General features: G+C 36.4%; 3 protein-coding genes across 6 annotated transcripts; all 3 read left to right on the plus strand.

Annotated features, from left to right (window-relative positions):
- Positions 1-1,117: 1,117 nt before the first annotated feature.
- Positions 1,118-5,633, plus strand: bscl2l (BSCL2 lipid droplet biogenesis associated, seipin, like). Its single transcript, XM_066649718.1, has 8 exons — positions 1,118-1,658; positions 2,243-2,324; positions 2,495-2,638; positions 3,362-3,496; positions 3,684-3,781; positions 3,920-4,049; positions 4,194-4,290; positions 4,683-5,633. The coding sequence occupies exons 1-8, from the start codon at positions 1,411-1,413 to the stop codon at positions 4,952-4,954; spliced, it is 1,206 nt and encodes a 401-aa protein (XP_066505815.1). The 5' UTR covers positions 1,118-1,410; the 3' UTR covers positions 4,955-5,633.
- A 1,519-nt stretch (positions 5,634-7,152) lies between these two features.
- Positions 7,153-13,793, plus strand: si:ch73-22a13.3 (inositol-trisphosphate 3-kinase A). 2 transcript variants are annotated; one of them, XM_066649932.1, is made up of 8 exons: positions 7,153-7,252; positions 7,354-8,301; positions 9,676-9,760; positions 10,488-10,701; positions 12,259-12,463; positions 12,541-12,642; positions 12,980-13,051; positions 13,194-13,793. In XM_066649932.1, the coding sequence occupies exons 2-8, from the start codon at positions 7,456-7,458 to the stop codon at positions 13,533-13,535; spliced, it is 1,866 nt and encodes a 621-aa protein (XP_066506029.1). In that variant the 5' UTR covers positions 7,153-7,252; positions 7,354-7,455; the 3' UTR covers positions 13,536-13,793. The 2 variants fall into 2 exon arrangements, with proteins under 2 accessions (XP_066506029.1, XP_066506030.1); XM_066649933.1 differs by having other exon boundaries at positions 12,628-12,642.
- A 206-nt stretch (positions 13,794-13,999) lies between these two features.
- Positions 14,000-25,955, plus strand: nxf1a (nuclear RNA export factor 1a). Of its 3 annotated transcripts, XM_066649755.1 has the most exons (22): positions 14,002-14,261; positions 15,077-15,133; positions 16,376-16,583; positions 16,764-16,911; positions 17,022-17,105; positions 17,296-17,400; positions 18,671-18,751; positions 18,859-18,928; positions 19,004-19,092; positions 20,609-20,716; positions 21,053-21,162; positions 22,713-22,749; positions 22,865-22,933; positions 23,015-23,070; positions 23,151-23,258; positions 23,555-23,613; positions 23,977-24,092; positions 24,171-24,213; positions 24,325-24,397; positions 24,882-25,064; positions 25,226-25,286; positions 25,403-25,955. In XM_066649755.1, exons 1-22 carry the CDS (start codon positions 14,129-14,131, stop codon positions 25,439-25,441), a joined length of 2,037 nt encoding a protein of 678 aa, XP_066505852.1. In that variant the 5' UTR covers positions 14,002-14,128; the 3' UTR covers positions 25,442-25,955. The 3 variants fall into 3 exon arrangements, with proteins under 3 accessions (XP_066505854.1, XP_066505852.1, XP_066505853.1); XM_066649757.1 differs by lacking the exons at positions 25,226-25,286; positions 25,403-25,955 and adding an exon at positions 24,545-24,602 and having other exon boundaries at positions 14,000-14,261; positions 24,882-25,019; XM_066649756.1 differs by lacking the exons at positions 14,002-14,261; positions 15,077-15,133 and adding an exon at positions 14,798-15,013.
- Positions 25,956-26,023: the final 68 nt, after the last annotated feature.

Genomic DNA, 26,023 nt, shown 5'->3' on the forward strand with positions numbered 1-26,023 from the left:
CAAAGCATCCCATCAATAATCATGTGTCAATGCATTTCACAAGCCACAGTAAATGCAGTGGTTTGGGGCCCCTTAAGAGATTATTTGAACCACTTATAGCAAGATATAGACCTCATCAGATTGTTCTGGTTCTACATATACATGTACAGCATATTGTTCCCCACTGTGCTTCATTTCCAAATGTATTGTGCGCAATATTACATAGTTATGTATGACGTGTGATACAAAACGTAATAAATGTAAAGCGTTGTGACGCCCTCTAGCGAAGAGAAGGCGGTCATTCCATAACAGTAAACGAGAGTGCTGTGAACGGAAGATTTTATAAGGCTCAGATAAAACCTTCCTATAATAACACTTGAAATATATTCTTCTAATAGTTTTTATCGAACCACAGTGACCAATTGGCATTTAGCATGAAGTAAAACGACATACAAGTGTCGCTGGATTTGTCCTCCATGTTGTGTGTCAGCGCCCTATAGGGATAGTGAGTCGTGTTATCTGTAGTCATTAATAACGTGAAGCCAAAATTTAATATATAAAAACCTTTAATATACAAGGTTTTGTTAAAAGAGCAAATGATTTTCAGGTAGTTTTGTGTTAAAAAGAGTAATAATAAATAAAAAAAAGCATTTTATTTTGAAATCATCTTAATCAAAAAAGTTACTTAAAATCAAGACCTGCTTGAAATGACCCCTGCTTTTTTGCTGGACGGTGTTTTTTTTTATTATTATTATTTTTTTTTAACTAAGCCTTTGAGGGCGGTTTCATTTCACTTGTGAATTTTTTGTTAATTCTTACACACTTATAAGCTCATCACTTGATACTGGGGTCTTGAGTCATCTGACACTGGTTTTTACACTTCTAATGAGGATTGGACTCAGATGTTTCACAGCAGTTGATTTCATCACAGCTCTCCTTGTGCTCTTGCCTCACATGCTGGTCATGAACTGAGAAACACTTCCACACTAGGTTAAGTGTCTCTGAATTTTCCAGGCCCTTGCTCTTTTCCCTGGAATCAGACAACAACAGCGTCAGAGATGACTATGACCAGTAGACCACCATTAAATCCTTGGGGTTTTTTTTACTGTTAAATACAATCAATTTTAGGAAGCTAGGAGATTTAATAAAGAACGGAAGAGGAGTGGACAGCCCATAAAGTGCATTAATTGAGGAACAAGTAAAGGAGAGTAAGGGTCTCCAGTAAGAGCTGATATCCAGAAGCGATGTGTAGTTTATCAGTATATTAACAGAATGATCTCCAAGACTGGAAAATAAACATAAGCTGAATAAGTCAAGTAGGAGGGAGAAGGACAAAAAAATTTGACAGAAAAAAAGAGGAGGTTGCGAAAGATACTCAAAAGGAGACAAACATCTCAGAGTCCAAGCAGTTGGACATATCCAAGCTCAGCGATGGATGACTCGGAGAGCGAGGGTCCCACCATTCAGGAGCTTGGGAACCAAATTGGGGGTCTCCTGATCCGCATTCAGGAAGCTCTGACTATTTTGTTCTTGTGGGTCCAACAGAGAGTCCTGCGGACTGCAGTCCTTCTGTGTGTTCTTTTCCTTCTCCTCTGGATGGCCATCTTCCTCTATGGCAGTTTTTATTACTCCTTCATGCCCACAGCCAACTTCATCACTCCTGTGTACTTCTATTACAGGTGAGACAACCCCTGTCCATGTTACCCTTAAAGAAATACTCCTGTATTCTTCAGCCATGTCTCTGTCTTGTACATCTCTAGCACATGCTTGACTATCATAGACAAGTATTTATCTGTTAATGATGCTTACTGACTCAGAATATACAAAGCAGAAGGCAATGAGCAAGAGCTGAAACCCTCCAAGTGCTGTTTCTTGTTGTTGTTGTTCTTTACTGAAGGGAAATTGCCATATTGTAGTGATGTAACCCATAAAGTAATAAATACTTGTGTAACTAAGACAGCTCTTAAACTCATAGCATGGACAAAATTTGTTAGGAGTGAATGATATTTAGCCATTATATTTTCCCTGTTTTTGAAAAAATATTCATTATTTTTAAAAATAATGGCATAATGTAACCTGATGAACAGTTGGAGTTTTCAAGTAGAGTGCAAAATGTCTGCTGTTTTTTACCCTGCTCTGTGTCAGTGGACTTTAGAAGTGTTACGGTGCAAAATTAGTAAGAGCAAGAAGCAAAATGCTTTTGTGTAACAAAAGCATTTTTATCTCCCTCACCCCTTCTAACCAGTGTTTTATTGTCCCTCAGAACTGATTGTCCCTCTCCCCACCACCCAGTCTGCGCCTTTCCCATGGCTAACTTTTCTCTGCTTAGAAACAGCAAGAAACAGGTATCCTCATTCTTAGATTTGTGTTATTGATTTATAATCACATTAATAATTTATGTAAGTAACCTATTGTAATGTTCTTGTTTTTTTTTAACAATGTCCCATTCTCAAAAAAACGTATTGAAAATGTACTCTATACATATGCACTACTCTAGAAAAGTTCTTATCTTTAGGTGATGACATATGGCCAGACCTATCAGATGACACTGGAGCTGGAAATGCCCGAATCTCCAACCAATGAGCAGCAGGGAATGTTTATGGTGGAAATGTCCTGCTACACCAATGAGGGCCAGATTGTCGCTACAACTGCACGATCTGTAAGATCACAAGATTGAAACAACACACAAAAATACAGATATATACAACATAAATTAAAGTCTAATTTGACCAGAGATGACTAAACCTTTGAATATAACTGTAGTAAAAACATAGAACTCTGTTTTCTGTGTATTAGCACTGTGCAAAGCTCATGGCAAATTCTTATTAAATTTGCCTTTTAAAACCAACAAAGTTAAAACGGTTTGTTCTCCTTTGGACATGCAGTTTACACCGTGATATTTATGGGGCTATTTACTTCTACTCAATTTGATTATTCTGGCAGTGCTTGATGTTTATTTATTAATTTATTTATGGTAGTATTTGCAAAAATATGGGTGCAGCCTTGGCCTAATGGATAGAGAAGTGGGTTTGGGACTGGGGACTTGTTGGTAGGAGCAGGGGGAGTAAAGGAACAGTACTGTCCTCCTCCCCAGTCCATGACTGTTGTCCCCTTGAGCAAAGCACCTAACACCAAACTGCTCCCAGGGCGCTGGGTTTGGCTGCCTGCCACTTCAGGTGTGTTCACTGAACCTAGTGCACTGGTGTTTGTGTGTGTGGTGAAGGCAAGTTTCATTTTATGTTGTACATACAATGTACTCACTTTTTTACATGCTTTTATAATTCTTATCTGTCTGATTAAACTGTGTTGTAGTGTAGCTATTGCATTATAAAAAAAAAGCAAATTTCCATAAATCATTCTTCTGTGTATATTCTGCTCCTAGACCATGCTGCACTACCGCTCCAATCTGCTGCAGTCTCTGGGCACTTTGACGTTTTTACCTCTGCTCCTTTTGGGAGCTACTGAGCAGAAACAGTATGTCCTGGTGGAGCTCTTCTCATCTTATGTAGACAACTCGGTGACTATGACCTGCACCATTCACAGCAAAAGTGTTGTAGCCCTAAGCCATTTAATATGACCATAGCACTCATGTTAAGGCAAACCATACGACCATGCAGCAATATTTTCACGAAATTTCATAAAGAATCTCTCTCTCTCTCTCTCTCTCTCTCTCTCTCTCTCTCTCTCTCTCTCTCTGTGTCCAGTATAAGCCTACTGTTGGAGCTGTTATACAAATCTATTCTCAGCAAATTCAGATATACAAAGCTCAGCTCTATATCCATGCTCACTTCTCTGGAATAAGGTAAGCATTACTGTGTATGTTTGCATGGCATGTATGTGTGTGTGTGTGTGTGTGTGTGTGTGTGTGTGTGTGTGTGTGTGTGTGTGTGTGTGATATATTTAAACAAAACCTGTTTAATTCTTGTGTTTGTCTGTGCAGGTACATCCTCTATCACTTCCCCTTGACTTCAGCTGTGGTGGGTGTGATGAGTAACTTCACCTTCCTCAGCATGCTAATCCTCATCAGCTACCTTCAGGTTGCTCTGGGGAGCATCTGGCCAATTAAAAATGTAAGAACAATCCATTTCTAACCTGCATTTACAGCACCAGTCAAAAATGTACATATATCACACATTTAAAAATATATAGATCTGAAGGCTTATACATGATTAAGAGTCTTCGGGCTTTTCACTGTCTAGTGCTGTATGTTTCAGTTTGGAAGCTGGAATAAAGACTGGCATAAGAGAGGGAATGTTCCAGAGGCTGCAAAGGAATATGAAAGAATAACACATCCTGAAGTCAACAGCTCAGGTAAATACTGCTCCTTTCTAATGTTGAATGTTTAAAAAATAAAACGTAAGCCAGGTACAGTACAATTATTCAGGATTTTCTAAACAAAGAATTTCCTTTAGAAGCCTTTTGATAAGAAAGTTTTGCAGTTGCTGTGAGTGACTACTAATGTATTTTAAAGTTGTTTTTTTTACCTTTTGGGCACAGTTACAAAAATTCAGGCTGCCTTGTAAATTGTATGATTTCTTCAATGGACTTATGAAATCTTATTTAATCTTCTTAAAATCACAGTTACTGAAACCTGAATGAAATGTTTTCCAATAAAGTTTAGTGAAGTTAAATTTTACCCTTTTTTTCATTAAGACAAGTGAGATATAGAAGTTTTAAAAAGCAATAACATCTCTTTTGTGTAGGCACAATGACACATTTATTAGAAGCATCTGAAATGGGACCAAATGACATCATGGATGCCACCTCTGGCCAGATGGAACAGTCCATTCTGAATACAGAGGTGGAGTACAAGGTGAAGACAAATGATACCTTTCCTGAGGAACAGCATGTATCTGAGGTGCAGAATGATGAGGTGTATTTGAAGCTTAGATTTTTGTCAGAGAGAGTCTCAGATGTGTCTACTGACCCTCCAGACAAGGCTTATTATCGCACAGAAACCTGTCTGAGCTCCTAGAACAGAGCAAATGGGGAGGTTTTGTAATGAGGGGAAAGGTTATGTCAAGCAAAGGTGACGGTAGAATGCCATTCACAGTATTACAACTGTAGCAGCAGATTCAGTAATATGAGATAGCAATAAATATTAGATTTGATTGAATTAGATATGAATGTTATTGGTTTCCAAGAAACACTCATTTTTCACCAGTTTTACCCTATATATGTACTGTTCTCTTCTGACATGTGTTGTTTATCTCCCAAATATCCAACTAATTGACTTTTTTTTCAAGAAATTCAGCATTGTATGACCAGGTACCTTTGTTTATTGTTTATTTGTGGAAAGGAAAGTCTTTATTTGCATATATTTACATGGCCTTTTCTTTTCAAACATGTTAGTCAGCTATTACAGGTTGCTTTTTGAATAACTGATGTCTCAGTTTTCTTTTATGTCTGTGGTTCTATAGGTGCACACATTGATATTAGGATAACAGCAATGGCTACTCTGTTACGATAAAGCTAAAAGAAGAGGGTGGGCTCATGCTATTGAAATGAATGGCATAAACAGAGGCATAAATGAGAAAATTAAAATAGAAGTTGTTTTCATCTAAAAAAGTTTTAATGTAATTAAATTTAATGCTGGAAAACTCAAAAGTGTTTTTTATTTTTCATCACATGTATGCACATGAAGTAACATTAAAATCAGCATATGAGACTCTATTGCGTTTGTATTACTCATTACAGGTCTTCAGATGAAGAAACATACCTGCCTCCTATAACCATCCTGAATACATTCATTAAAACTCAATCATTTTTAATAGTGTTTTGAGGTCAGTGTTGTCCTGTATTGGCTGTCTATTTCTGTAGGTTTGTAATGATGAATGACACAATCAGCACCTTCATTTGCATCCCATTATGTTAGTAAGTTTCAACCTGCGGATCCACATGAGTTCAGGCAGATCTGCTGACTTAGTTAGTTCTGAATGAATTGTAAGTTCTGAATGAATGAATAATGTGCACTATGTAGTCAAAGATTTGTAGACACCAATTCATCCAACAATTCTTCTGAAATCAAAGGATGTAAGAGGATTTTTGTTCCAGTTTGCTTTAATAATAGCTTCCACAACTTTGGACACACTTTATATTAAATGTTGGAATAATTCTGTGAGGATCTGATGGCAGCCAGCCACAGCAGTATTACTGAAGTCAATGATTATTTGTGCATAACAAACACCACACACAATTTGAAAGTTATTGAATGGAGATCCATGACTCCAGAGATTTATTTTATAACCCCTATACTTGATCCTTGGTGACTTTAAACTCAAGCAGCTGCTCTTTCAATTATATACCTAATTGAACCTAAATCACTGACATATGTCCACCTGAATCCAAGGAGTGGATTTTTTCCCCATTTTTCCTAATAAATTAATGAAAAAGGGAACCCAGTGAAGGCTTGTTTGTGTTATGTAAGAAAGCACTGAAAGATTAAATGTGCTTTTATGTGCATATATCACAAATAAATTTGATGGCAGGAGGACTCAATGAACTAAGTTTGTCTGCTGAAGATTTGTACTGATTTAAGTAATGATAAAGTATACAGGAATTTGGGCTATCAGCAAATCATAATATGTAAATTCAAGACATAATGCCAGGCAACACACTACAATATAAATTATATTATACAATATTATACAATATAAATTATTTATGAATACTAAGGAAAGAGAGAACAAAAGGAATTGACTATACCTAAAAGCAAGGTGCTCTATGTTTTAGAGACCCAAAACCAAATGTATTAAACATTTATAATTTACATTATTATGCCTTATTTGAACACTAAAATACTTCTTAAAATGCATTTAAAAATTATGATCCCTCATTTGGGTGTGGGGGTGGGTTTAGATTAACTAAACCAAATATAACATCCTCTCAGGCCCCCACATCTAGCCCACATGAGCACAGTATGTACACCTCTGGCCTACAATATAGTCTATAGGGACTATAGTCTTAAAAGGAATTAGTTTATATAACTCCATGAACCACAAACTGTTTTGCATGTCTAAACTGGCTGCTGCGGTAAATGTGCTGACTGGCATCTAGCTCAGTCTACTAAGGGTCACTGCTGGAGCTTATGGAAACTTTGTGATGTCAGGACATGCAAATCCAAGGCAACAGGTGTCAACAGTGAGCTTTCTGGATGGACCAAAATGTCGTTGAAGCCCACAGGGCAAACCTTCCAGCTCTTGGCTCGAAAGTTCATTCAAAAGAGACTTCTACTTAACTTGGAGTGCTACAGATGAACGAGACCTCAGACTTGGTAAATGAAATGTAAATTTATGATCATAGTATTATGTCTTTTAACTTTTATAGTTGTGGGAATATTGTATTATGTAAAATTAACCAATTGTTGCTTTTCAGGTTTGGGATGAAATCATCCGGATCGTGGGATGTTTGTGCTTTAATCTGGATTGTTTTGGATAACATCTTTAGATGAAAAATTTGGAGTATTTCTAGAAAAATATGATCACATCAGCAAACATGCAAGGTGCCAATGTCCCAAGTCAGTCCACTGAGCCTGAGGATGAGGACAGCTTAAAAAACAGAGTAAGAAAAGAAGGGGAGAAGAGAGATATGTTCGAGCTTGGTTCTTTTCATCCAACAAACAGGGCAAACAACTTTATGAAGGAAGCATTGCTCAGAGGACGACGGTCAAAGCCCAAACTTGTCTCTGCTCAGGCTGTGCTTTCATCCCAACTGGAGCCAGAGTCCATTCAGGATGGACCTGAAATGACTCCAGAAAATGTAGAGGATATGGAACTCAGTGCTGTTCTAGACTGCCCTGCAAGCAACACTAATGCTTGTAGGGCACCCACAAATGAAGAAATACAGGAGGAAGCCACAGAAAAAATTGCAAAAGAGATAAACAATGATGAAACTAGTCCATTAACAGATAGCAACGAAGGGTCCAGAAAAAACATGTGGCGAGCTGGACAGAGACTGAGGATAAGGAGGAGAGAGAGGCTGGGGGCCAGCATGGAGGACTTAGAAGAGGAAAAAGGGATTGTTGAGAAAGAAATTAACCATGGAATTAGACGGAGACACATACAAATGAACTGGGGTTCTACGGAAAGAAGAGATGAAGAGTCTGAAAAGGAGGATAGGGCAGAAGACAGAGAAAGCAGAAGTATAGACGGGGACTATGAGGCGAAAGGACCCATGTCATGTCACGTTTTCTCAAGGGTCCTTGCTCACTCCTTCGCTTCGTCCTCCTCTTCCTCGTCTTCGTCATTCAACTGCTCCTCAGCAGAAAGCGATGAAGTGTTCAGTGAGGGAGAGGAGATGGCCAAGAGGAAGGCTGTGAGGAGGGTGAGATTGACTGACCAAAACATAGACAGCACAACACCTCACCTACACTGCCCATCAAATGTTTGGGGACATTTATTTATTATTGTTGTTTTATTTTTTTCTTCATATGAGGCTTTTGGGTGGTTTGGCTGGTTCTTTTTGCAATAACACAATATATTACAAATCTGGGCCGGTTAATTTTATCCTTTGGTGGTTTTACATATATAAAATCAGACATCTAGCTGTTAGTGTGGTTTAATATTAATTTCAATATTAATTTGTGTTTCAATTTGTGCTTTTACCAAACAAAACTCTTGAATCATGTTTCAGACATGAGCTATTTTCATGAGCTGTTTCACCATTATACAAAGGAAAATAGTGAATATAAGCAAAGTATTATTAAATAGCTGTTTCCTGTAAATAGAAGGAAATATTCATATTTTATTCATAAATGCCAGGAAATTTTGAAACTAGAAAATGTTCCCCAAATATTTGCTGTGAACATATCCACTGTATTCAGTTTTTATTCATTCATTCATTCATTCATTGCCTGTATCCGCTTATCCAGTTGTATTCATTTTTATTAGCTTCTAAAATACCCAAATCACAGGTTCAAGTATCTGTTTCTCACTTTTAGATATTTAGAATAACTTATTTAATATTTTTGTTTTACTTTAAGGAATAACGAATGCTGTTTTTAATTTAATTGAATAATAAACTGCATCATAAGCTTCTGGGTGAAATAAACTTTGCTATTATGGTTAAGGGAATCCACAAAACGCATATTCATTGTCATATACAGTATGCACATCTCTGACAACAAACATGGAAATATTGGTGTTTGTCCAAAAAAAGCCATCATTTCAGTAAGCCTCCCACCCTGTGCCCAACAGTCAATTTGCATGGTTTTCAAAGAGAACCTTGACATTGGACATTTGAATAAACAATTTGCATTGCCCAGTAGGTGAAGATAATGTGGTGATAGTAGCCAAATTTGAAATGTTATTTGCTAACATCCCCAACAAGTGACAACAATATACCCAACATGTTTCACCTGATGAAGGGCTGTAAACAAATAAAAGTCGTATTAACAAATATTGCATTAATGAAGGCAACAGAATAATAGTAACACTAACATATAAGTTAGTTTGATTTAAATTTAAATAACATTTATGTACAAAACCCCTGAAAGTTTTACACATTTTGGTCTGACTTACACTTTATATTTGTTTGAAAAAACTCTAATTGTAATTCTTAAAGTAGAAAGAAATAGAACCTTAAACATTCTTAACAAACCACTCCTTTTAATAATGTATCACAGTGCAGATTTACAAATTTAATGCTTTTTATATTTATATTAAAGGTTAAGTAATATGTAAATATTTTATTTTCCAGTGTCGATCTTGGAGGACATTTCTGACCATGATGCATTGGTCAAAGCGAAGACAGAGCTCTTGGATTCAGCTGGCTGGACACCAAGGCATGATCTATGCTCACTATAATAGTATTCTTACATTAATAAAGTGTGATTTTCCAGTCATTATTAATTAATTACTTATTGTTCAGTACAGTTATATTTAAACATTACTTATAGCCAGTATGCTTTCTTTGGTGGCTAGTGCTTCAACACTAGAATACTTGGAACTGACTTACTTTGACCCACATATGTGCACTTTGTAGTTTGTACTGAGTACTGAGTGCAGTTCCTCTGTATTGGCACAGTTTATATGTGACTCCCTACACCAGTCATCATAAGAAAAGGGACCCCCATAGAACGAACCCTGCTCATTTATATTTGAGTGATAGACTGTTCTTAGCATAACAGCAACATGGTGATGGTGGCATGGTATTATATGATACATTGGCACTGTTGTGTCAAGCATAGTTGCATCGCTGTGGGGGTTAAACACTGTTTACAAATACTGTCAGCATACACCTAAAAATAAAGCAGCTTATTCCATAAGCAAACCAAAGTCAATTTGATTGCCTTAAGAACCTTTCTGTGGATAATTATTAATAGAACCAAACTAATATATGAGAAACAGTATCCTTAGATGTTATGGTCAGTGGTGGTTTTATGGTGGTTTTAAGAGATTTAAGTTTGGCATACATTAAACCATCACCTCTGTATAGTACTGCATATAGAACTGTGTATAGATCCTGTAATGTGCCACACATACAATTGGTGACAATGCTTGTGTTACCAGGTAACATCCAGCTGGGTGAAGGTGGGGAAGTACTAAAGAGATTCAACGAGGTAGAGGACAGCTGTCTGCAGGCTCTCATGTCTGACCCTCTCCGCTGCTTTGTGCCTCAGTACTATGGTAACATTAGCAGGAATGGAGAGAGATATATCCGGCTGGAGGACCTGCTGAGCGGCCTCAAGCAACCGGTCATTATGGACTGCAAAATGGGCATCCGGTATGCAAGAGCACCATTCAGTTCCTTTGATGTTCTTCACATAAAAGCATAGGGCTGTAATCTTACTGCATAAAATTCTGATCACACTGCATAGGTCCTGATTAGTGCTGATTACTTGTCTGGTTTAACATGTCATAGAAATTTCATTATTCTGGGCTGTATTGTCTTACACTTTATGTTTTACACCTGCTCGTCCAATCTTTCTTCTGAAATGAAGAGTATTAATAGGAAAGTGGTGGTGTCCTTGCTGCAGAATAAAGTCTCTGGTCTTCTGATACGTCTTTACACTTGATTTTGGAACATTGATCCTGAGCATCAGAAATCACAAATTAGAAGTAACATTTGGATGTATAGGGTATAACTACATATCACTGTGAACTGCAGGATTATGTGCTATGGCTGAAGATATGCATGTATAAATGACCGTTATTTAATTTGATAGTAGAGAAAAAAGCAAACAGGTATTTACATATCATGTTCCGCTATATTCACATCCAGAATCAGTTAAAGAGATATAGTCGGAAAACACTTATTGTATGTTTCGTCCAGTATTTTTACTGTTGGGGTGAAGATTTTTCAAATGCACACCAAAAACATTTTCTAGAACATCAAAATAGATATGCAGCATAACTTTAGATTTGTGGTCAGAAAATGCATTAAGTTTAGTTTTACAGTGATATTATATATGTATATTTTAGCCAAGAATTTGTGATCTTAAGCAATTCATGAAGCCATGTGCACTTTTAGATTTTTGTATTCTGGTATCCTTACCAGCACAATCAAAGGATAACAAGATTTTGCTTTTTATTAATCAGTCAATGTTTTATTTATTCATTCATTCGTTCATTCATTATCTGTAACCGCTTATCCAATTCAGGGTCGCGGTGGGTCCAGTGCCTACCTGGAATCATTGGGCGCAAGGCGGGGAATACACCCTGGAGGGGGCACCAGTCCTTCACAGGGCAACACACACACACACACACACACACTTTGGAGTCACCAATCCACCTACCAACGTGTGTTTTTTGGACCGTGGGAGGAAACCGGAGCACCCGGAGGAAACCCACGCGGACACAGGGAGAACACACCAACTCCTCACAGACAGTCACCCGGAGCAGGAATCGAACTCACAACCTCCACGTCCCTGGAGCTGTGTGACTGCGACACTACCTGCTGCTGTTTTATTTATTTATTTATTTATTTTTTGCATTCCTTGTGGATGATCCAATCTGTGGAACATAATTTGGTGAATTTTAGGACTACAGATCCATTTGATGTTTTTTTTTTTCTTTTTTTTTTATCTCATGTGAACTGCACTTTATACAATCAATGATACACTGTCATTCATGTGAAGCACAGAATTTGTGCCCCTTGTGGAGCATTTTTAAGAATGTGTGTGAGTGAGTTAAAATTAAGTTCTAAAAAAAGTAAATAAAATATAAATAAATTATATTAAATATTATAAAACATAATAAATATTCTCATAAATAGTGACTGCTACTTTTGTGGTAAAATTTGTTGCCACATTAATCATTGCCTCAATCATTTTGTGTACAGTACATACCAGGAGGAGGAGATTTTTAAAGCCAGGACCAAAGCAAACTTACGGACAGATATGTATCAGAAGATGGTGAAAGTGGATCCTACAGCTCCCACAGAGGAGGAACATGAGAGGAAAGGGGTGACCAAGTTGCGCTACATGCAGTGGAGGGACAACACCAGCAGCACTTCCACATTAGGGTTCCGCTTAGAAGGCATTATGGTACAACCATAACTGGTAGACTGCACTTCTTAGTGATAAGTGTACATGAATCACTGTGTGTTCAATCTCTCTTTCAGACGGAGAATGGTGTTGTATTACGAGATTTTAATAAAATACAAACCAAACCACAAGTCACTGAAAATCTTTTATTCTTTACCAAGAAGCAGGTGCATATTCTAGTAAGTCATCAAACACACATAATACTGAAATGCTAAATGCTAAATGCTATGAAAGATATAAAATACATCCTCTGAAGAAAAAAGGTAGTGCTTTTTATAATGTTGTATGGGTGGTTCTGCTCAAAACAAGACAGTTATTGCACTATATTCAGTTTCTTTTTGGAAAATTTCTGTACATATTTTCTACAAGGATTTAATTTCACTTTCCACATAAAAAGATTTTGAAATTTTATGAATGTGCTGCTGCTGTGTTCTACTTTGTTCATATTATGAACCTAATCAAAAAGTGATTACAAATTATTCAAATTTTATTTCTGATCTTTTACATGTATCTCAGGAGGCATATCAGTCCAGACTAGAAGCTCTTAGAGAAACATTAAAGGAGTCTGCATTTTTCAGCAGCCATGAGGTAAAGCAGCCCAGTGTTCCACTGTGAATTTTGCCATTTCATTGTCCTTATCACAGTGAATTAAGTAGAACAAAATTTTGTAACATGTATTTGATATGATTTAAAATATTCCCTTCCCCTGCCTTGCCTGTCTCCCCCTCAGATCATTGGAAGCTCTCTCCTTTTTGTTCATGATCATACTGGTAAAGCTAATATATGGATGATTGATTTTGGGAAGACTATCCCCATTCCTGGAAATGGGCAGCTAAAGCATGATACCCCATGGGAGGAGGGGAACCATGAGGATGGCTACCTCATCGGACTGAACTCCTTCATCTCTCTGTTGCATGAGGCCACCAGGGAAGCTAAAAGTCAATATCTGGAGAACCAAAACCCACAGACTGTCCACAGGGAGACAGAAAGACTTAATCAACCCTACCCTGAACTAAAGAAGTCAACATCAGACTTATTAAAGAAAATTGCAAACACAAATCACCACAACTGACGTTGACGCACAATTTTCTATTGTTCACTTTACAGAGAACTTTTCTCAAAAACATTCAGCCTTTAAAAGTGCTCCACACTGCCACCAGACTGTGATCTTAACTAATTTTTCAAGTCTTTGAACGGAAATGCTATTTTTTTTACGTTGTTTTCATATGTGTGTGTGTGTGTGTGTGTGTGTATGTATATATATATATATATATATATATGAAACAGTATATGAAACATATATGAAACCGATTAGCTCTTATTCCTGTAGAATGGCTACTATATATATATATATATATATATATATATCCCCATCATGTATATAAAATGAAAAATAAATTTTGCCAAATAATATAATATGCATACAGACAGAAAATCAAGTGATTAAATTAACCAATTTTCAGTAAAAAAAAAAAAAAAGAAAAGAAAAAGAAACAACAACTGAGACACGCTTCGCTTAATTACATGCGACTCTTAATACGTTCACTAGGTAGCGCCGGTTTTTCATTCGTTTAATTCGTAAATCGTATTAAGTCTTAACACATCTCGATTAGATTGTCCTGTGAATGTAAAATGGTCATGTTTGTCGTTTTTTCTTAATTAGTCATGGATTCATCTACAGCGACCGCGGACTCTATATTAAATCTTGGTGTAATACAGAGAAACATGGCTCCTCTCAGGAGAGGTGTCCATAATCTGGCGGCGCTACCACCTGTTCACCCACGCTTTAGAGAGCACGGTAAATTAATATTTTTATTGACTGTTGGTCGAGAAAAGGAACTATGAGAACATTCCCTTACTTGTAACAAAATATTTGTTGTAATTTTTCAATAAAAGTTAACATAAACGTGTAACCTTAACCGCGAGTCTGTCCCGCCATTACAGCGCACGTTCATTGCTGTAAGTCTTTTGAGGGTCGTGGGCAGATTCAGTGCCTCTTGAAAATTAAGATATTAAACCGTATTGAAAGAAAATCTTATTCTTTTTTATCGTGGTTTATTGTCTGGCGTCAGTTAGACGAATCATAGTTGAAAGAAACGGCTAGCATAGAATTAGTAGCTACATTCACAATATGTCGCTCCTATCGAGGAAATAACAAATTAACTAATAATTAATATTTTTATTTTATTTAAGCCTTCAGTTGCGTAAGTGATTGCGTTTTCAAAAAATAATTATAATTGTTTTTTTTTAACTTATGTCGAGTTCTCTAGTTACTTTTAAAGAGCGCGAACATCAGGATCCCCGGAAGTAAGAACCTCGGGCGGGCATTGTGGGAAGTGTAGTTTTTAGATCATTGGGCTTGCTAATGGTACGCAGGGGTGGAATACGCCGACCTTCGCCAACTAGTTTTAAGTTACATTTGACCGCAGAGTAAAAAAATCATACTTTCGTAAAAATCGCCGTGCCCTTGTCTTTAATTTAAACAAACGGATTTTCTTCAGTCTGACTTCTGAAGTCTGAACATGGCGCAGTCTGGCCGCTACTACAGCGGTAAGTGTTAATAACCCTGTGTGAAGTGAGCTCGTTTTTGAACAGTTTCTCCTCATCTTGTAGATTTTTATGAAGTCCCCGTTGTAAGAGAGGTATGCAGCAATGGCAGCTTTTCGAGAGGTAAACGCATCGCTTACATTTGTTTACAGTCATGTTGATTGTCTTGTTGTCACTGCCTGTCTGCTCCCTGGGGTTAGTGAAACTGCCCTACTTACTGCACAGAGATCAAGGCGTTTTTCCTTTTGCACATTAGTTCATCAACATTTTATAAGCACTGTACATAACCACGTTTGACAGTAGAATTTCACGGAGAATGTACCGTCGCAACTCTGACTTATTGCGAAATGCATATTTGTCACAGTGGTTTTCTGTGCTGCTTTGGTTACCATAGTTACTTAGATGTATAGTAAATCGGTAATCCCACCACTTTGTTCAAAATTTCATTAAGTGATTATAAATTGTACTAAATAAAGACATTCATTGTGGTGTCATATAAAAAGCTTTCTTATAACAGTGGTGATGATGGGACCCAGACATTATAAGTTTAAAGAGCACTGGTTAAAAGTATTATTTAAAAATGCATTTTATATGGCTGACATGAAAAGAGTTTCTTCTCCAAGTAATCACACTTAGGAATTTCCATTTAGCCTTTGGTTAAAGTCATGTGCTGTGACATCAGCGGGTCTTTGGGACATGACAATCCATGGGCTGCAGGTGACATCACTCAGTGTATTCAAATTTGTTCTCCATTTACTCTAATTTGACGGAAAACGTGATGCCGACTACAAGTTGTTTTCAACATACAAAACACTGCATGAATACAGAAACCATTATTTTATTACCTATGCTGCCATACAGGGGGACTAGAGAGAAATTTGGGATTCAGCATTGACTTCACTGCTGTGGAAATATCACTCACATATTCAGATAAGGAGAACTAATTTATTAAACATTAAGGCCAAATAAGAGAAATAGCCCATTAAACATGATCCTCCAAGAACTTGTTACACTCTCAGAGTCCAGGGACAGAGGGATCAGAGTGTTATACCCTGTAAATGGAGAAAAGAATTAGACAAAAAAATGTGGCTTGTGTGCGCAGTTTCTTAAACACTAAAACAAACACGAGTGAAATAACGGAAGTTGTGCATGATCTGTGTATGAATAACTCAGATTCAGTCATGAGCAGTATAATGGTATATAAAAGCAACAAAGTATAATTATTGAGGTATATTCCACCCTTATGAAATATTTATTTCAACACAGATTTTACAGAATGCAAAGCATAACCATTTGTCAAAGTGCATTTCTGGCTCTTTATCTTTGTTTTTATCTTTTGTTTGTTTTGTCTAAAAATCAAAACAGAGCATAACAACAGAGTGAATGGCCCTCAGTTCCGTATCAGTAAGGGCCGTGGTCCCTTTAGGGGTAATGTTCACAGTGACCCAGGACGGCAGAGGATCCGTGGGGGTCGGGCAGGAGTTTTTGGACCTGGACCCCACTGCAGACTCGAGGATGAAGACGGTGATGTGTCTATGAGCGATGGAAAAGATGCAACTTCCAGGCAGAGATAGTAAATACATGCATTTTCGTGTTGTTGTGCTGAAAGCATTGTAGTGATTGTGACAAAAAAAAGTTCAGGGTTTGTGTCGAAGGTATTCTTTTTAGTATAGAACCTTTTATTTATTTTCACCTTATATTTGTGTTTCGTATATCAGTAGCTTTAGTTATTTATTTATTAAAAACATTTTAGCAACCCCTATGGAAGATCCAACCGAAGAGGAGGTGGAAGGGGCCTTGTAGGATTCAGGTCAGGAGGAGGAAGTGGTAACTCAGGAGGTACAGCAAGATTATGTGCTGGAACTAGCTCAGAAAATCCAAAGGCATGGTTCAAGATGACAGTAAGATTATTGCGTCTTCCTGAAATAATTTCTTATATATATTTTTTTTAAATCCTTTTTGTTGAATTGCTGAAAATCTGTAGGTTTGATCTTTGCCTGTTCTTTCATAGATACCCTATGGAAAGAAATATGATAAGAAGTGGCTTCTTCATGCACTGCAAGAACATTGCCCTGTGCCTTTTACTCCAATACATGTATGTAATCCCAGAAAGCAACTTCAAATTTGTTTAATATAGTGCTGACTATAGTGCTGTACAAATAGCAAATCAGTGAACATACACATACTTTCTTGTCATTGGTCAGTGAGATTAACTATTCTTGTGTGTTCTGCAATTTTGTTTGGAATTAATAAACATATTGTCTTACTTTCTGATGTGTCTAAAGTTCTCCACAGAGGGGCAGAAAGTGCAGTTCTACCTTGATGATGCCCAGTCTGCCAGTGCCCTGAGCAAAATCACTCGCAGGATCATGGACACTGAGGGATATAAGGCATGACAAATTTTTTGTATATATAAATCTGAATTTTTTATTTTATTCATGAAGTTTGTATTGCATATCAGTGGGATAAGGAGAATTTTTAAAACTGATGAAATATAGGGGGTAAATCCCATATACACTGATCAACAAAATTGTCTTGTTTTATCAACTACATTTACCATATAGGAACACTTTTTAATTCTACAACTTCACACTGTAATGCATTTGTTGGTCCTTGATTGAAGGACAGAGTGAAAGGGGCTTAACAAAGTATGCAGAGCAACTGATTACTACTGTCTGTAATTGAAGAATCTCAAAGTACACCTACACCAATCAGCCAACCTACACCAATTGTTTCCTCACCATTTTCTAGCTCTCCTGTCTGTTTCAAAGTAACAGACTAAAAGTGCAAAAAAACTAAACAATTTCAGTTATAAACAAAATGCTGTGGTAATTCAAACAGTGAATAAATAAAAGACAAGTTAAACTTCAGCAACATATAAACAACAGTCGTTTTCTCCTCAAACATATCATTACACCATAAAGACACAGCTTCGTAGATGTTCTTTAACACCACTTTTTTTCTCTCTTTCTCCCCCCCCCCCCTACACTTAGCATCCTTTGTATTAGGCCCCCTGGCCACACAGGAGCACATTGTAGTTTTACAATTACTGAATGTAGTTTTTCTATTGCTCTGCATACTTTTTCCCCGACTTTTACCCTGTTATTCAATGGTCAGGACCACCACAGAGGTCTGATTTGGGTGGTATATCATTCTCAGCACTGCAGGTACAATGACCTGGTGGTGGTGTGTTGTGTTGGTACAAGTGGATCAGACATAGCTGTGTTCTTGAGGTTTTACACTGTCTAACACGCTCTGCTAGAAACACATTGTTGGTCCACCTTGCCGATGTAAAGTCAGTCTCTACTCATCAAATGCAATCCTGGATCCATGTTCTAGGCTGGAATTTTAAAATGGCTGACTGGTATAATGCTATAGCTACAACGACTAATGCAACTGACTGGACAGATATGGTGTCATACTAACTAGCTATTTTAAAATCCTGGCCTGGAAACTGGAGCAAAGGTCTAGATTTAACTATCTCTGTGGTAGTGAGACTGCAGGAGCACTGCTGTGTCTGATCCACTCTTACCAAAGGAGACCAAAAGAATGTTCCTTTTACAAAGCTTTTAATTTAAATTGTTAAAACAACAGCTTGTTTTAAAAGCTAATGTATAGATTGATTTGAGGTAGCTTTTGTATAATTTGTATATAATTCAGGTGGTTGTCATCATGAACGCCTGCCTTCCTCCCTCCTTCCTCAAAAATGACCTGAAAGATCAGGACCTGGTACATTTAAAGGTGAGGCATAGGAGACTTTAATTTGTTTAGTTTATGTGGAAATAAACCTTTTGTCAGTACATTTCATTTCAGTTATTTATGTGTTTTATCTATTTATACTTTTTAAGCAATGCATGTCCAAGCGATTCGATTGCTCCGAACGGTCTCTCAATCTGAATAGCATTCGCACTGATCCAGGTAAGTATTTTGTCTTTGTGAAATTTAAATGCAGTTTTGTAAATGGTACAAATTTGGTTTAATTTGATGTCTCAGATTTAGTGTCGCAAAAAATGGAGGTGATTTTGAGCAGAAGGAGCTGTATGCAGGCTGTGGTGAAGATTATTGAGGAAAATATTCCAGAAGTAAGACATTCACACAAGTGTTGAATTGTTTTTAAAACACCACACTTTTCTGTAATTTGACATGGACATAGATACTGTGCTCACTGAGCTAGAAATTACTGCAATATATTTACCTTGGGCTTTGTTTTTGTTTGTTTGTTTTGTTTTATACTGCCTCATTCCAAAAAGTTGGGACATTGTGCAAACTGTAAATAAAATTCAATGATCTGCAAATCATTTAAGCTCTATATCTTAATTTTAAACAGTATAAAGACATTTTAAATCTTTTATTTATATATATATATATATATATATATTTTATTTTTTTTTTAAATGTCTTTATAGTGTTTTTCATTTCATATTAATGCACCATTATGTTTTCAGTGGGCGAAACTCCCACTGTTCAGTAGCTCCCAGACTGTCTTACTAAGTAGCCATGCTGTTGTCTTACTGAAATAAACAAGGTATTCTCCATAAAAACCTGGATAGCAGCATGTGGCTCCAACCCCTGTATATGTAATTCAGCATTAAAAGTTAATTCACAAATGTGCAAGCCACCCATGCCATGTGCACTGATACATCGTCATACCATCTTAAGAGTTCATGCCCAGAGAAGGCAGCAGCATTTGTTATTTGTATTTGTGAGTTTTATCTAGTGTGGATACAGTAAAGAGCTGAGTTGACAGTGTTTGGAAAGTATTTCTGTGACCATGCAGTGCTTTCCACTACGGAAAAGTATCTGTTTTTAATTCTGTGCCATCTAAGGATCAGAAGTTAATACTGGTTTTGGGTATTTTCCATATTGAGGTTTCTCTGGATTTTTTTTCTCACTATTTTAAGTTACAAAACTGGTATCTTTGTATTATTTCACTGCCCATGCAGTCTTTCACAGTGATAAACCCGTCCCCATCTTTTAATTCTGAAAGACTTGGTCTCTCTGAGATGGTCTTTATAAAGCCAGTCATGTCACGGACGTATTGCCAAATAACCTTGGTTGTGGAATTACATAAATTAAAAATAAACATATATTTTTCAGCAAACAAAATTATCATGTTTAAACATTTGGAAATATCTATATTCAGTGAAGTACATTGTTTAAAGGAACACCAAGATTTATGTTTTTGCTCCTGCGGCTCCCCCTAGTGTAATTAATTTTTACAGCACTGCACTGAAATCAGTGGGGAGGGGAAAGTGGGGCTGGTTTCCTATAGCAAAGGTCCATTTCTCCCTGTTACAGATCAGTGAAGCATTGCAAAAATGTTGAAACTGTAATTTTAAGGAACAAATACTATGTACTGTTCCTTTAAATGATTTGCATTTCCTTGCATTCTGTTTTTATTTACGTTTTGCTCATCATGCCAATTTTTCTAGTAATGGGGTTGTATAGAATGCTGCAGTGGGGTTACTGAACATTCATATTTGAAAAGTGAAAATGCCCTGACTTCTCTGTAGGATAAATTTTTAATAAGCAATGAAGCCATGTAGCCATTAACAGCCACTATATTCAGAATGTTCTTACTCTCTTTCATGTTTTCAGCTGGCGTGTCTGAACCTAAGCAATAACAGATTGTTCAAACTGGATGATCTTGCAGAGTTGGTGAACAAAGCACCAAACATTAAGACACTCAATTTGTCTCATAACGAGGTAACACATTAAGATTAGAATATTATTCTGCATTCCTGTGAAAGGATTTTCGCACATCAGTATTAGATATTTATTTGGGCTGAAACATACTTCATGAAAGGACGCGAACGCAGGCTCTTGGTGTTATTTGTTTCCCATTCTCACATTGAATTTGTAAAGCAGGACTGTGCATTTGCAGAGCGTTTTTCATACGTGTGCATTTCTGTTTTCATTTGCATTCGTGTCCTTGCATGAAGTAGGTTTTTGGCCCTTTTGGCTTAATTTTGTTTTGAGGTCACATAAAGGGTAAGTATATTAAATTTGAGCTGTTTTCTCGTCCTTTTGGTTCTGCTATAGCTGAAGTCTGAAAGGGAACTGGATAAGGTGAAGGGTTTTAAGTTGACTGAGCTGTGGTTGGATCGCAATCCATTATGTGATCACTTCAAGGACCAGTCTTCATACATCAGGTCAGTACTTTTAACTTAAAGAGCCATGTCAGTCCTCGAGGTCAGACAGTGACAGAAGAATGAAAGGAGATGTATTGAGAACATAAGTAGCTTCAGGTTGATTTATTTTAACATATGAGAAGTATTGTGAATGGGCAAAAATATTTTACAGTTGAAATCCCTGTATTTTCCCAAGCCCTCTCTCTGTATGTGCTGTTTACTCTCCTGTAAATTGCAGCCATGATGATGGAGTATAAACATTAATTAGTTTATGTCCTCTCTAAATTGTTTTAAATTCCCTCACACCGGGGACATAAGTTTGTAGTGCTGTGTTTTTGAGAGACAAACATGAAGTTGGCCCTTTCCACTATAGACGTCCAAGTGCCCCCTAGTGATGAAAGTTGATATTAGATGTTTCAATCCTCATATTTGCATGCTGCACACTTCTAATTCAGTGCTGCATCTTAATTTTACCCCTTGTCCTCACTCTCAGCAGTCGTCTTGGCCAGTAGGAAAGCTGGTTAGACATTGACGGGTACAATCCCACCTTTTACATCTAGGGCAACCTAAGGCAGGCACTGTCGTATTCATTTATTGTATTTTTTTTTTTTTCATCAGTGTGGTTCACAACATCTCCATTAGAACATATTCTAAATTATTTTATAGATGTAATTATATTTATTTTTATAATATTTATTATATGCATTCACCGATGCGATGGGGATCTGTAAAGAAACTAAGGCAGATTGTTACACTATTACACTAGATTATTTGCTATTACTGTGATGGCCTAGTAATTATATTACATATTAAACTTTTCCTTTTTCTCCAACTGCCTGAAAAGGCCCATTTTTTTTTATGTCAACATTTTTGACTTTTGTGTACATGTGCATGAGTGTTTGTTTATGTAAAGGGAAAGTTACATAAGTCTTTGTTATTGTTGTTTTTGTTTGTGTTGTTACTACTTCAGGCCAGGCTATTGTATGTATGTGTGTAGGTGGGTGGCAGAATCTAGTAAGTGAAATCTGGGAGCATAGAAATAAATGAACTTGGTCCAGGCTCGTGTTTATATAAAATACATTGCAGTATTATTAATCTAATTACTTTGGGAATCCTAGATAAACTTTTAAATAAGACAGTTATATAACAAATACATACATACCTTCAAAAGTGTTGTAAAAAGTGAACCTCTGAGATTTGTTGTCTTTATTTAGCATTGTGCCTTTATAAAACACTTATTTGCAGCACAATGATTTGTAAAGATATAAGGAATGTTGAAAATTGTTGCTTAAATATTTGTCATAAAGTGATTTTGTAATAGTTGTGACATTTCCTAGGGAAATGCTAATATAGAAAAAGAGATTTTTTTTGTCATTTTACATTTTAGATATACACTTTATTTCCTTCATCTTGTTAAAGATTTGATGAATGAGATGAGAGCTTACGATCTTAGTCTGTAAATTATTATGAAAGCATTGGTACAGATTGTATAACCCCCACACCACACAATTTTTTTTACTTATTTATTAATTTTTTTTTTTTCTCTCTCCTCCCCTTTTTCTTGTCCACAGTGCAATTCGGGCACGGTTCCCCAGGCTCCTTAAACTGGTGAGACCCCCACCCCATACACAAACACATTTCCCTTCCAAAGTTTTTGGTGTAATTTTCTCCAAATTGTAGTATGCTGTGTTCATATTGAATCCCTGCTGCATTTTATATAAAGGATGGCCATGATCTTCCTGCACCGATAGGATTTGATGTTGAAACCAATTCTGCAGTTCCTCCATCCAAGGTATCTCTTTGATTCAGTGAGATGGATTTATACACATTTTAGTAACTGAGTGTTTATGAAATGTTTTTCTTTGTTTTTTAGGGCAGTTATTTTGGTTCAGATGACATCAAACAATTCATCCTAAGTTTCCTTCAGCAGTAAGTCTATCAAATTTTGTCAAATTGCCCAATTTTTTTGAGTATTCTTTTTTGTAATAAGTTGCTTTTCCGTTTTTAAGATACTACAGTGTGTATGACTCAGGAGACAGACAGCCTCTACTGGATGCTTATCATGAAGGAGCCTGCTTTTCTCTCAGCATCCCCTTCTCCATGCACAATCCCTCCAGGTGCATAGTTGTCCTGTTCAATGCCCTGCAGAATAAATAAAATGATTCCTTAATTTACTTTAAAATTACTTAAGTTTAATTAAACAGCCAGTAAGTACAAATGAATTTTTTAGCATCAAGAGCTTTCAACAGAAAATTAAGCCTAAATTAGAAATTTAAGCACCCTTAAAATACAGTGACATGTCTTGAATGAGTATTGGGTTGCCTGTGTTTATTACATAATGGACATACTCCTTAATTCTACTTTTTTTTTTCTTCACATTTCACAAACTTTCTGCATTTATTTACTGTTACAGGTCTAATTTGGGAGACTATCTCAAAAACAGTCGCAACATCAAAAAAGTCAAAGACACTTGTAAGTTTTCCTAATGTTTACAGAAAATTCATGAGGATAAGTAGAGCTTCCAATTTTTGTACATCACTTCAAGAATAATTTCTTTCAACCTTCATGACTCTTTGAACCAGGTTTGAAATTAAACTAATAAAATAACTTTCAATAAGCATATTGTGGATTGGTCCAATGGCAGCGTTAGTATTATGTCCAGCTGGTCATATTTATTTTGGTGTTAATATTCTGTGTAGATAGAACGTAGATGTGTGCATGCCCTGTTTAAACCTGAGGTCCTTGAAAGCATAATTATGGGAAGTGTTAACAAAAATCCTTTTGCTTATTATCTGGGGGAGAGGAATAATTTCACCTGTTGAACTTTCCTCACAGCCACACGGTTTCGCTTATTGAAGCACAATCGCCTGAACGTAGTTGCCTTCCTAAGTGATCTTCCAAAGACACAGCATGACACATCTTCTATGAATGTGGATTTTAACACATACACAGTGAGTTCCTGTTGGATTTTTAATTTCATAGATTTTCTCATTCACATTATTGATGGTTTTAATTTTTTGTTGATACAGCAAACGTTACTTGCATTTACAGTGAGTGGAGTTTTCAAGGAAGGTATGTATTATACATGTACAAAACCTTTATCAACTATTAGACAGAGTTCCATTCATGTTTATTAAATTAATATTTAATTTGGTGTTTTTGTGTGTTCTCTGTGTTTCTTAGTGGATGGCAACTCAAGACACTCTGTTCGTGCATTCTCTCGGGTCTTCATTGCTGTTCCAGCAGTACATTCGGGGTATAAGAGAGAAATCTTCTGTTGACAAGGGTCTCTCTTGTCATCTTAAATTAAAATTTAGCATAATTGGTATATAAATTAAAGGTGCTGTATATGGTTTCTTTCCATTTTTTTTTTTTTAAATTCAGAGACTTTGTTTCCTCACAGTTTACTAGCTGAATGGCAAGAAAAAGGATGAAGACGTTTCTCTGTTTCTACTCCATAGGTGGGAAATATCGACTTACATTGGCTGTTTTACAGAAAATTCTGGATTCCACAATATTTTATGTCCACATATAAGGGTGCACAAATTTGGGGAGCAGAGCTTCTTATGGAGTAGATAGGAGGGGTGATTCAATTCAAGTCTGTCTCCAGAATTGTATACAGCACCTTTTTAACTTGCTTTAAATATGTTCCTAGTTTAATTGCCACGGCAGAATTTGAACAAATTAAAAGAAGCTAGATTGAATGTTGTAAATAAAATATGCCTCTCTTTATTTTGTAGACTTTGTTTGGTCAATGATGAGTTGTTTGTGAGAAATGCCACCGCAGAAGAGATCCAGCGATCATTTGCTACTCCAGCACCCACTCCTTCCGTAAACCCTATGCCCACTCTTTCTGCTTCCCAGCAGGAGATGCTCTTGACATTCTCTCAGAAAACTGAGATGACCCTCGAGTGGTCCCAAAAGTGAGTTTACTTCTTGATGGAAATGTCTTTGGATTTTTCTTCCCCGAGATCCTAAAGCAATATGTTTTAAGACTGGATTTTAATTATTTAAATGTATGGTTATGCTAATAGAATAATAATAATAGAAAAAAAATTTTTGATTTTGCTTTTGATATTGTCAGATGTCTTCAGCACAGTGAATGGGACTTCAGCCGAGCTATTCAGATTTTTACAGAATTGAAGGTACAACAAAACATATTGATGTTTATGCAGAGTAATATAATAGTAGAAACAGTATAATATATTTGTGATGTATCTTGATGCAAGTGTCTTTCTCTTCCTAAACCTGTTCTCTTTAGGCTCAGGGTTCCGTGCCAGAATTTGTTTTCCTAAAGTGAAGATGGATCAGAAGAGATTTTTTTTGTTTAGTAAATCAGATTGCTATGAAGGGGAAAAAAAGTCAGGGACATTTTTTTTTAATATCTATTGTTATTGCTTTATTTTCTTTCTATAGGTTTCTTGACTGCATCTTAAACCTCACATTATACTGAGGATTAGAAACACTAACAGCACTTCTGTTGTGTCAGTTACATTGTGGTTAATTTATTTAAAGCTTTGCAACTCTTTAATTTTAGTTTTTGATATACATTACAACTGGGTTCTCAAAAAATAAAAACTTTGGTTGTCATACATCCTCTTACAACTGACTGAAAATTTTACTTCCATTTTACAAAAATTATTTGGGGTAATTTCATTGACAGTGTCATGTTGCCTAGCAAAGGTCTCTGCAGCAATGTGTAATTTGGGTCTAAAATTATTTATTTTATTAATGTATTTTATTTTGTTTTACAAATGTGAAATCAAATTTTGTTATTGTTTGATGTAAAAAAAATAAAAAATGACAACCTAAAGGGACCACACAAATGCTTCTGTGCATATTTTTTCAATATTTATAGTGTAACATAAAAATAATAAAACAT

Source organism: Hoplias malabaricus, chromosome 17, assembly GCF_029633855.1.
Source record: "Hoplias malabaricus isolate fHopMal1 chromosome 17, fHopMal1.hap1, whole genome shotgun sequence".
Taxonomy (NCBI): domain Eukaryota; kingdom Metazoa; phylum Chordata; class Actinopteri; order Characiformes; family Erythrinidae; genus Hoplias; species Hoplias malabaricus.